The sequence below is a fragment of the Python bivittatus genome, unplaced genomic scaffold (genome assembly GCF_059951505.1).
Source record: "Python bivittatus isolate LINGU-HERP-01145 unplaced genomic scaffold, Pbiv_v1 ctg000700_np1212, whole genome shotgun sequence".
In the NCBI taxonomy this organism is placed as follows: domain Eukaryota; kingdom Metazoa; phylum Chordata; class Lepidosauria; order Squamata; family Pythonidae; genus Python; species Python bivittatus.
Window position 1 is genome coordinate 28,262,731 of NW_028277098.1, and position 12,918 is coordinate 28,275,648.

The window sequence follows — 12,918 nt, forward strand, 5'->3', positions numbered from 1 at the left end:
GATGGGATATGGGAAGAAGAGATCATTTGTTGTATTTAAAGAGAAGGTGATAAGTTAATTGTTTATATTTGTGATGAAGGGGGAAGTCATTTCTTTATATATTTCTTTTCTTTTTCTTTACTATATTCTTATTTTTTCTTTCTTTTCTTTCTTTTCGATTTTTTCTAATTTCTTTTTTTCTGCACCTTCTATTTTTTTCTTTTTACTCTTTTAAGTTTGTATTAGTTTTTTTACCATTGTAAGGGTAATTTTATTTTAATAGTAAATTAATAATAATTTAATAAAATTACTATTAAAAAAAGAAAGAAAAAGTTCTTTCTTAATTATTAAATTATTATTCTTAACTTTCAAAGTGTCAAAAGCAATAGTTCCCTTTCTAGTCCTTGAGCAGTGTTTCCAGCACTCAGGGCCATATTTTAAGAAATATTCAAACAAGCTGGAACATATTCAGCAAAAGGAAGATCAAGGAACTAGAAGCTAGATCCTATGAATGAGATATCAAAGGGACAAGGAGCATTTAGCTTTGAAAAAAGACTAATGCATAGTGAAGAAGAATTTTTTTACCAAGTACATTCTGTATGTGTAATGGTAATGAACAACGTGAGATCAATCTACATTACCATTCACGTGTTTTCTTGTTATAATGTAGGGATACCACTGTTATTTGGCAAAGTAAAAAAAAAATCTGTTTCCAATATGTAACAATATATGCCACATATTAAAATCAAATCTCCATGAAGGACAAGTTTATCATATACAGTGGTACCTCAGTTCACGAACGCTTCTGTTCACGAACAATTCGGTTCATGAACAGCTCCGTTCGCAAAATTTTGCCTCCGCGAACGCCGGATTGGGTTACGAACAGGATCCGCGGCCATTTTCCCTCCCGTGACACGTGGTTGCGGCTTCCTGTAGGGAGGGGGACTCTCCCTCCAAGCAATATCCGCCTCCCCACCCGCCTTCCTGTCCTCCACGCCAGAAGTCGCGTTGAGCAAGGTTAGCGTTCTCTCTCTTCGTGCTGTACTTTGTGTCATATTTTTGCGGTTTTAAAAAAAAACAACATATGGTTCAGAACGGATTAACCGTAATTACATTGAACCTTATGGGGAAATTTGATTCAGGACGTGATCAAAAATCGGTTGGCGGCCAAATTCGGAGGGGTCAGAACGGATTAACCGTATTTATATTGAACCTTATGGGAAAATTTGATTCGGTTCACAACCAATTCGGTTCGCGACCAGAGTCACGAAACGAATTAAGTTCGTGAACCAAGGTACCACTGTACATACACACACACACACACCATTCTTGGCATTAGTTATAAGAACAGTTAATTCAATATTCACATTTAAATCGTAAGTCAAATGACCACTTTGAAACATATTCTATATTTGTTCTAGGGTGAGAAATGCTCTACTTGAAACTCAAATCTAGCTTTTCAAACATGTCTATGAAATGTTACTATTTTGGTTACTATTCCAATTTTACTCTTCATTGACAAAATCATTTAAAACTCTTTTCACCTAATATAGCCTAATCAATAACACACTAAAACTGGACAATCAATGGCAAAGCATTCCAATGTGTTTTGTGACTTAAAGGCCAAATGAATCCTATTCATCACTTAAAAGGCAAAGAAACAATGATTTTATATCTGTCAGATGAAAGTGTTAGCTAATTAAAGAGCTGAAGCTAAACAACTCTTGATTTCCAAGTACTGTACACTGTTTTCATAAACAGTGGTTCTTGTTCCGTCAACATCTTCATGACAGCTTACTTTGAGATGGGAATATAAAAAAAAACATCTACAACTAATAAACTAATAAAACAAGGATTATGCATTAGTACAACAATTCATAATGGGAATTAGACTTACCGTGAAATAGGATCAATGGAGCAAACAAGGTTTAACTCCTTTCCTAGCAAGAAGCCAGGGCAAAAAAAAACTTTTCTGCTTTTTGGAAGGAAATTCCTCTTCTATCTTACTTCTACTTTTCTAAGGAGAGTGATGGCATTCTATCAGCTCTAGTTTTCAGACCTGACTGAAAAAAAAAGTGAATTCAAAGGGTGTTTCACTCACTGAATGAGCTGCACTGGCCTAGCTTATATAGAAGAATATAACTAAATGCAGTGGGACTGAATACAGTGTTTCATGGCAGACACGTACATGACTGCACTATTAAAAAAAAAAATACTGGAAGGAAATATTTTCCTTACACGACCCATGATAGAGGCCTTTTCTCCTTGCCAAGGAGCAAGTGCACATGACAATCAAAAGCAGTGGTGCTTTTAAAAAGCTAGTAACAATTATATTGTGAAAAATCAAAGAAATGGGACAAAAGCAGATTCTGATTAAATGTTGAGTATGAAGAAGGTTCCAAGCAGGCACAGCCATTTTAAATGTCAGCAACTGCATCAATCATATTTATATGAAATACCACTGAACTATCAAATCAAATCTTTATTATGGTCATAGGCCAGCATTGGCCACTGGGCTGTAATTTGAGCACATGTAAAATATTTCAGATTTTTACATTTTTACATCACTACCTGATCCTCCCAGCTTTCCAAAGCATATCTGGGATGTGCTGGCCCCTCCAAAGAAAGGGGAAACCTATTTAGCTAGTGTTCCCTTTTCAGTTATGAACAGATAAAAGAACATGGGATTGGAATATTGAGTAGTTTTACTGAGAAATCAAGAATGCATTCTTTAAGGCAGAAAAGGTAAGGCTAACTCAGAGTTCTAGTACACCATATCAAAGATATTAATACTGGTTTTTGAAGTTTGTTTTGCTAAGTTGAGCACAATTCAAATCCCATATGACATTTCAAATACAATTTGTGCAGAAATATTTATTTTAATATGTTTAGTATTGAAACTAAAAAGAAACAGGCATTAGGGTTTTGAAACAATAAGCAGTATATGGAAAATGATTGTGAGAATCAGAAGCATGTAGAAATTTCTAATGAACTATCTTGAACAAATAACATGCTTTGCATGGGCAAAATATACTATAGCGTTAGCCTTTTGAGGTAAGCCAGGTCAGAAAACAGACTCCACAAGGGTTATTTGTACACTGAAATCCTGAGAGTGATTCCATCTCCCCATTCATAAAATAAAGAGAATCAAGACAGGATAATTTTGAGTTTCATGTCTAGGTAATGGCTTTGAATACCTTCTTCAAGGCCATCTCCATACCCCTTTACATATGAGCATTATTGTTTCAGAACTCAGTTTTGTCTTAGGTTTAAACAGTCAGAAGTAATAAAATCCATAATGCTGTAAAATGCCACCCCTCCTCAAAGACTGCAACTACTTAAAATGAAAACTACATATTGTTTGGTTAAAACAATCTATTACAGAAGTGTCAAATGAAAACACTAACAGAATATTCCATATAACTGCTAGATCATAAATTAAGCTTGGTGCTTTAAACTAGAAATTCTGAATCTGTTTTAGACACAAGTCACATTTAGCTTACAGAAGTCTTAGAATATATCCTGTACATTCAATGGAAAATATCTACAGAATATCTCAAAGTTCAGTTTCAGTATATTAGCATTAAATTCTTCACGACTTGCTTAAAAAAAAAGAATGGATTAGAAAATGTGTTATACTTCACTATGGCTTCACATAGAACCATATTCTTATTCCTCTATAGCAATTTTGCTGAAAGCATAGTAATTGCTGACAATAAACCAATATATAAATAAAATATATTAGGAGGATTATCATTACTGTTCTTCCATTTCAAAAGAAATGGAACAAATAAAACAAATAAGCATTCGCAAATAAAGTTACCTTATGGCATTTAAAACTGAGCTAAAGAATTGCTCAAGAACTTGGGAAATAAACTTGTATCCTTTCAAATCAAAGAACCAGAAAAGAAACAGTCAGATATCTGATTATCCAAATAGAGATGCTTACCTGAATTCCCACTCAGTATATCTTTGCATTGTCAAGACAGTTAGCAATTTTATAGTGCCAGGTCATCAAAATGCTATTAAACAATATAAAGAGTACCTTTCCACTCATACTATCAAAATGTAGCTGAAATAGGAGATAACTTTAAAGCCAATTTTAAAAAAACTGCAAGTTTCACTTTTTATCAATCCTAAGAATCAATCCATTAGTCTATCTAGGTTAATATAGCTTACTTAGATTCCCAACAGCTCTCTAAGGCCTCAGATACAAAAGACATTTATCACTCTAATGATAACATTAGACATCTCAGGAAATTATTGTATTTGTATCTATATCCAACTCATTAAAATGTATTTAAGGAATTAAAATTAATGATACATTCTCTGAAACAGTTCTAAATTAGAAAAAAGTAAGTATGGAATTCTGAATAGAATTCTTTAGTATTTATATCCATTAATAAATGGGTTCTGAAACTTTGTGATACCTTGACTCTCTTTTAAAAAAAATAATGTAGGGACAGACACACCTAATAATTTCACAAGGTAAGAGCATCTGTTCTGATGGTCACTGGCTTTAAAATGGGGGGGGGGTGCTCCCAGGCAGTGGAAGCCCTGCCCCTTTTTACATGCTTGCAATGCATGTGACACACATTTAAAAAAAAGGTGGGGTTTGATCACATGGTCACACCCACTATTTTGAAGCCAGTGACTGTTGTTGCCCTGTGTTGGGCAAAAACTAAATGTATCATTTATTTAAAAAAAAATAAACTAACTTACTCAGCAAATAAACATGATAGACTCTTACAACTGTTTTGCACAATTTGTTTCCAGATGCTTAGCTTCATGCTCTTAATGAACAGTATTTTCTGAGAAATTATAATGAAGCCATTCTTCTGCAGTAACAAAATGTTTGTGAAACTAAAAATGATGTATCTTTCACCATATTTTTGCTATTTTAGCTTACTTTTATTAATGCCACCAAATGATTGGTCATATTTACTTCTGTCTTCTACCCAACAAAAACATTTCCATTTTGGAAAAAAAAAACATGGAATGTCATTGAACTTCAGTTACAGTTCTACAGACATTCCAAAAATTATAGATGTGCTATTATATTCCATGCTGGCAAACATTTTGAAAACACACAATTATTTTCAGTAGAAACTGAACCTAACTATTGGTGGTCAGTATTAATGGACTGCCCATATTGAATAATAGTTTGTCACATGATCAATAGATACCAGTTGCTATATTTTGAAAAAAAATAGAATTTCATCAATTTCAATTGCTTTAAAAACCCTAGTCCACAAAATACATTACACTTTAATCAAAGTATGTTACAAAACTTTATTGATGTTTTTGTCATAATGATGGATTTTAACAGGTAAATTGAAACATTTTGTAAAATAGATATGAGACTATAAAAAAGAACTTCATTTTAAAGTAACATCCTAGAACATAAATAATAATTTAAGGAATACAATACTGTTGGGAGTTAATAAAACCTTGTGCCTCTACAAAAAAAAGAAGGAAGGAAGGAAGGAAGGAAGGAAGGAAGGAAGGAAGGAAGGAAGGAAGGAAGGAAGGAAGGAAGGAAGGAAGGAAGGAAGGAAGGAAGGAAGGAAGGAAGGAAAAGCAAGCCAGCAAGCCAGCAGGTGAAAACTGATTCATAAGTTTAGTAATGCTCAAAAGTCCAAGCTTGGCTCTCAAGCCTCAAACATTTTAAAGGCATTCTGCAATGCTCCCTTCCCCCATGCTTATGACTTCCTAGGGATTACAACCCACAGTATGTAAATCCCTGCATTAATAATCAAGATTTAAAGCGTTAAAATCAGGAACACAATCTTCTAAATTTTGTTAACAAAGTTGTAAAAAAGTACCTATTTGACAAGCTCAGGACAGAGATAGCATGAATTAATTTCTATATTTCAATGGAAAACATTTTGCATTATTGTTTCCATTGCAATTTGCTATAAAACAATAGATTTTTTTTTCTTTTCACCTTTTTTTTTTACTGGAAAAAACTCTAAAGCTTACATTGCAGTATTTCCCCCCTGTCATTGTTCATAATAAGCTGCAACTCTTTCTTCAATTAGTAAAATCACAATTGCTGTCAATATTATAAGTTTCCTAAATTTGATCAGAATGGAGGAACTGGAATCCTGACATACATTTTCAAGATATTACCCATCTACAATTTATTACTATAAGCAGAGCTGAAGCTACATACAGAAGTCCAACTGTGGATGCAAAATTCCTAAAGACCCAAATATTTGTTAAGGAGTTTCAACGGAGAGCTTCCTAGATTTTCTGGTGACTAGAAACTTGCTCTCTATCTTCAGCAATTAAAATGTTAAATTAATCTGCTTCATAAATTAAATACACATAAACATGTTTTATAGATACATATTAAAATAAACACAAATGTCACATGTTTACTGTAATGAGGGTTCTAACTATACTTCAAATTTTGTGTTATATATGAAGCACCTCTAAATCAATCTCCAGACTGTTATCATTTGAGCCATTGATACACATAGCCGATTTTTAAAGCCACAGACAGACTCATACTGTGAGGATAAAGACTGTTAAGTACATAGAAAATATACCAGTATATCTACGTATTCAGAAATATACTATAATTCTCTAGCTCACTTCTAAATATCAATTATGCTGATCCTGTTCAACTGAAGCAGCATTATATAATGTGTTATGGTTAGTTAACTAAGGCAAATCACAAACTGTATCTCCACAATCAACATATTATACCATCACTGAAGCAACAGCACTAGCAGTCAATTAGCTACTGAGGGGTACTCCTGGCTAATGTATGACATCTATGGTTCTTAACAACTTGGGATGAGAATACCTAATACACTGTCTATGTCTGTAACAAGGAAGGCGTTTCCTAAGGTAGTCAGAGGAAGTCCCACTGTATGTGCCCTGACAAATTATTCTCAAGTGTGCATTCTCTGTCATGCCACCTGTTCTCAGGAATGCTCTCCTGCTGAAATCTGTGGTGAATCTACCATTACAACCTTCAGGCAGGCCTTCCATGTAAAGGTAGCACGGATAAATGGTTTGGGGTATTTTTTCATTCCTCCATCTTTTTGATGCATATTAAAAGGCTGTAAAGATCTAAAGGGGGGTGGGGAACAGATTAAGACTCAACCCTAGCAAGACAGAGTGGCTGAGGATTCAGAAACTGATTGCCTCTGAGTCAGTACCAATTTTAGTTCTGAACAGGGTTGTGCTCCCCCAGAAAGAGCTGCTACACAATCTAGGGATGTTCCTGGACTCTCAGCTCTTGCTGGAAAAGCAAGTGCATGCTGTGGCCAGAAGGGACTTTACCCAGCTTTGACTGGTGCACCAGTTGTAAACATTCCTGGAGCAGAAGGTGACGGCTACAGTCCCTCATGCCCTTGTCACTTCATGGGTGAGCTATTGTAATGTGTTCCATATGGACTGCCCTTGAAAACTACCCAGGAATCTCAATTAGTGCAAAGTTCAGCAACCTGTATAACCTGATATTGTCATGTAACACCAATATTATGGGAGCTACCTGGATTGTCAATTTGTTCTGAGTGCAATTCAAGATACTGGTGGTCAACTTCCTACATGGCTTGGGGTTAGGCCAGTCAGTTATTTTATTTCAGTCACTGACCAGCAAAGAGGTTAGGCTATATTTGAAACCTCTCACTCCAAAGCGAGCTGACAGTCCCTACACTTCATGAGGTGTCACAGATTGACACTGGGAGGCAAGCATTTTCTGCTGGAGCTCATCTGCAGAATATCCTCCTCAAAGATATCACTTTTAATATTTAAGAAGCTTTAAAAAACATTGCCCTTTCAATGTGCATTGGAGGACTGGGGCAAGAATAGGAAATGTACCTGAGCTTGGAATGAATCTAGATGTTTTGATGTTATACAACACCATGCTTTTATGATTGTATTATGATTGATGATGACCATATTTATCATTTAATATATTTCATACATTGACTATTTGATAACTATTATAATGCTATGTATATTGTGGCTGTAAAAGCTCAATTAGATAACTGAAGCACCATAAAAACATTCATAGCAGCACCCAACTGTTTAAGACTTACTAACTTTCAATTGCAAAAGGGGGATACAAATGTAGCCAAAGTGTACAGCAAAAACTAGATCTTCATTTTAAGGACCAATTGTATTTGCAATACAATTAAGAGAAAATTATAACACATCCCCATATTGTAAATAAATATAAGTTTATTTATTTACAATAAATTTTTATGAAAGTTATTTGCAACTTTTGCCTAAATTCTTAAAATCTAATATTTAAAGTTAAACAAATATATATACTCTTCTAATTTCAATAAATAGTTCTTGTAGTTGGAATTGTCATTTCTTAGCATTACCATTACCAAAAATATGTGTGCAATTGGTAAATGCAAAAAAATGCCTCTCTTTATAGAGTGCTTTCAAAGGAACAGATTAAATTAGGAGTGTTAAGAGAAACTAATCATAGCATTTAAAGCAACAATTTTCATTTTCACTGGCACATGTAGTGTGGATTTGTTGGACTAAATTACAGTTCATGTATTAAGAAGGGCTCTCATTTCCATTGTTACACAATGTAGGAATTTCATTTTTGCCACATGCCAATTAATTCACATTTCAATTTAATTTGAGTGATTTGGTTATATTTAGAAGTATAAATTGCTGGCATGTCGTTATTACAGATTGCTGCTCCATGAGAGTGTATCCAAAAATGTTGTTAGGTCACCAATTATTTCTAAAACCTTATGCTGTCAAAGATGAAATCATGTATTACAGTGTTCACTTAAATGTCAAATAAATTTTCATTTTCTAACTTTATCTGAAATCGTATCAGAAAAAAATGTGATCATATATATTGCTAGGTTTTATAACACCATTGATAATTCTAAAAACTATTAATTAAACAGCAGCAGTTGCTATCATACTGTACTACAATCATATTTATATGAATCCAAGGAAGTTATTTTTCAGGAACAAAACACTTTATTTAAATTAATATAGCCAGAAATTACTGGATTGGTGAAAATAGTACTATGGTAATAACACCTTAGACTTTAACATAATGGACTCTAATTTTTTTTTATCAGTCAATTGTTGACATATTGCCTATTCCTTACTGACACATTAACCAAGACTACTATAATTCACCATTAAACCTAGGAATTAGAAATGACAAATTATTTACTAGTCAAGATTCTCCATTATATGTAATGAAATATTTTAAAAAGTATCCCAAACCAAGACAGATGAGATCAATAGGTTATAATCATACATACATACTTCCACTAGTGGAACAAACACCATGAGCAGATCAGCTTCTGCTCAGAAGAACTAGGAGGCGTACAGAGGACAAAAGGTTAAAAAAAAAACACCTCCTCCCACTGCGTGAGCTGAAATCTACTTACATGAAACTGGATGTAGCTCAATGTATTTCAAGTAATCAAAACATGATTTAATTTCAAAACTATAGTAAATGAATATATATGGTTCTCTTAACTCATAATGCTTTAAAAAACATTCTGTTTACCTTTTTGTGCACAAGTAAACATGTAGAAAAATCTCTGACTTTGCAGGTCAAGAACCATAGCTTTAAACAGTGCATTAAAGTTTGTTCCTATCAGAATATTCCATAAGCAGAGTGCTATCCAAACGTGCCAACCCTTAAAAAAAACGGGAAACTATTTTCATCAATTTCCCTCTATAACCTCTGTGCCATCCATTAAATTCTAGAACATCCCTAAATCCTATGGAGCAGATTTTCAGGGGGCTGAAAGGATTTTCAGGGGCCATAGAGATCTGGAAAGGAGGGAAAAGAGTGGAAGAAATCTTGCCTCTTTCCCCAGTTCATCAGCAAAAATGTTTTATCAGACAGTGCTCTGACGGAATATAGATCCAAGCTGCATTACTTTTATATTTATCATGCATTTATTATGGCTTCCTAATGGAGCCAGGCAGTCCCATGTACAATACTACCGTCCAGGAAATGTTATTTACCACATGTACAGAACCACTCACCCAGTACATATCCATTTTATCATGTGCTTTCCAACTATGCAATTATACAACAGGTTTATTTCTCAGATTATAAATTACCATTCTACCAAACATCATCAACATTAAATATTTCAACCTAATAAACTGAAGCCCCTTTCTGAAAAGCATTTAAGACTTTAAGGTTGCAGCCCTACAGAGTCTTACACAAGGGGCATAAGGACACATTTACATAAACATGAATAGGGCAAAACGTTATCTTGTTTAAGGGTCCCTCCATGTGCCTAAATTACACCAAACAAAAGTCTATTAATTTCAGACCCCATTCCCTTCTCTATATACAGCTCTGTACAAAAGATATGATTGAGTTGCATAATCTTAAAACTGTGAAATGCTGCATAACAAAATGCTAAACAGACAATACAATACAAACATATTGGATCAGAAAATATAAATCATATTACAAAGTGAAAAGCCTTAGCTAGATTATTTTCACATAGGCAAAGCATATCTATACAAGGAATTTAAATATGGTTACAAGTTATGATGTTGTAGTATTTCATTCTTTTTCAGATTTAGCACTTCCTCTGGGCTTGGGAGCTACACAGGTCCAGTTCTCAATAGAAGAGTATCAGAGAATCCTAGGGCTCTAGGATAGATTGGGAAGTTGAAAACCAGCCTGGAAGATGACAACAGCAAGCCATTTCCATATGTTGCCAAGAAAATGACAGAAACATGTCAATGAAGTCACCAGAAGTCAAGTTCCACTTGAAAGAAATTCTACTTCTTTCTATTTATATAGTTGCTTCTAGATATTATAAACAATATTAAAAGATTGGTATTAATGTTTTGGAAGATAAATAATAATATAATACAAATCTGCTTTCCTTATTATTTTTAACTGCATTACTCCAAAATGAGGACCTCATTATAATGCTTATGGCACAGCATAAAAGCCAGGGTTTTTTTTTTTCACATTTTAAGATTAGAAGTACAAAAACCAAAAGTTCTCTCCCCCCCCCCCGCTGCAATGAGAATGCTTATATATAATCAAGTCATACTGAAAAGTGGAATATATCATCATTTTTATTGGTTTTGCATGGCACACACTGGAAAGGGAAGACGCACTTCCGTTTTCTAATTCCCATCCCAAGAGGTCTATAGCTTTTAACAGAGTAAGTTTTATAAAAAAATTGATTTTATGCGATCATGCTTAAGAACCATAATGTGTATTATATGTTTATCAGATCCAAGTCCTAGTTGGCTAGATTTAGAACTGATTGTGTGACCCTGGCTTTGTGTAATGTGTAAACCAATCAAGTGTGGCTTTTCAGTAAACCACATTTTAAAATGTAATAGCTTAGCATAATGAATAAGCTAGACCTTGAAATCCTTCATTATTGTATGGCATATTATATACAGAATAGATTACAGACTGCTAAAGAAAGTTTATAATCATTTACTGACATATGTAGGGAAGCAATTCAACAAATGATGTCAGCAAACATAGCTAAAGTTTAAAGAATCTTACACAAATTCAAGTTTAAATTTCTCAGCTAGAGTTCTTCCTGATGTTTACCCACTAATTGATGTAGCAATAGTTATGGAATCAGTTATGGAATACATAATATGCCATATTCAGCAGCTGATATTTCACAATCAACAGACATTGTTCATTAAGATTACATGTCTGCCTCTCTTCCCTCACATTTAAACCTGTTTGAAAGTTTGCAGCATAAACAGAAGAAGCACATTCCAAATATTTCATTTGAGACTGAAGAAAAAACTTCAGAAGGATTCACTTATCCAGTTACACAGCAGAGATCTATGGAACTCAGGAAAACGTGCTCATTTGTTTTTAGCTAAACACATTACTCACCTCTTACTTTTTTTTTAATTTAATACCCTGACAGGATCTATGTGCTGTATAAATCAACTACGGAGCCAGTGCTACTACTTGCACAATTGAGTTATTTTTTCACAGGGTTTGTTGCGGAATCATACTGAAAGAAACGGGTTATCTCATTTGCAGAGATCTGACAGGACAACGAGTTTTCGGTTGTTTTCCTTATCGATCTCCAAAGCTTCTCCAGATCAGCGCCTCCCGCTCCCCCGTGACCCCATCCTTGCCATCTTTCTAATTCGCAATAAAATGAGAGGGAACTTTCCCCCCCCGACTCACTTCGGGCAATCCCATTACCGTCCAACCTCTACTTTGAGACGGTACATCTGCCACCTTCCACACGGCCCTAGTAGCTCCAACTACTTTCCCACGGCCAAGGCCGTCCAGCACTCACCAAGCTTCCCACGGGATTCCTCCAGTTTCTGGATCTGGTTCTCCAGGAAAAGGACGGACACCCCGAACGCCATCACCGCCAAAAGCTGCAATTTAGGCGGCAACATAATCCGGAGCAGCCCCATCGGCGGCTGCAGCGGCAGCAGCAGCCGCCGCCACCTGAGCGCCGCCTCCCTGGTCGCACGTCCGCCTGGAGATCACGACATCACGCGGGGCCCGACAGGGGAGGCCGGGGGTGGGGGAGAACCTCTGCGGGAGACAAAACGGCGGCCGCAGACGAGTGAAAGAGAGCCGGGCGCCGGGGAGAGCTCGCGGGAAAATCTGGGCTTCTCACATTCCTTAGGAAACCTCGCGACGGCGCCTCCACGCTTCTGCACACACCCACCGACAACCTCCCGCCTTCGAGCGGCTCACTCCGCGAGCCCCACTCCTACCACGGTCCCAGGCACGCGCCCAGCCACCCAGCCGCCAATCTGCGTGCGCTGCTCAGCAACCGAACGCCCGGCCGTACTCACGCCCCCTTCGCTTTCCCCTGACCAGCCAGAATACAGGTCCCGCCCAAAAAGGTAACTTCCTTTGGCTACCACTCTCCTTGTCCCTCTTCTATTGGCTCTGCATTTCATCAGCCCGCCTACAAACGCTTCCTCACGTAGCTGGAAGGA

General features: G+C 35.9%; 1 protein-coding gene across 1 annotated transcript in view; it reads right to left on the reverse strand.

Moving 5' to 3' along the window:
- The window catches only part of HS2ST1 (heparan sulfate 2-O-sulfotransferase 1), a 100,314-nt gene extending 87,533 nt beyond the window's left edge, over positions 1-12,781 (reverse strand). Inside the window, exon 1 of the mRNA XM_007423784.3 lies at positions 12,258-12,781. Within this exon, the coding sequence (XP_007423846.1) occupies positions 12,258-12,381 (124 nt within the window). The 5' untranslated portion in view covers positions 12,382-12,781. The remainder of the gene's footprint in view (positions 1-12,257) is intronic.
- Between the last annotated feature and the right edge of the window lie 137 nt (positions 12,782-12,918).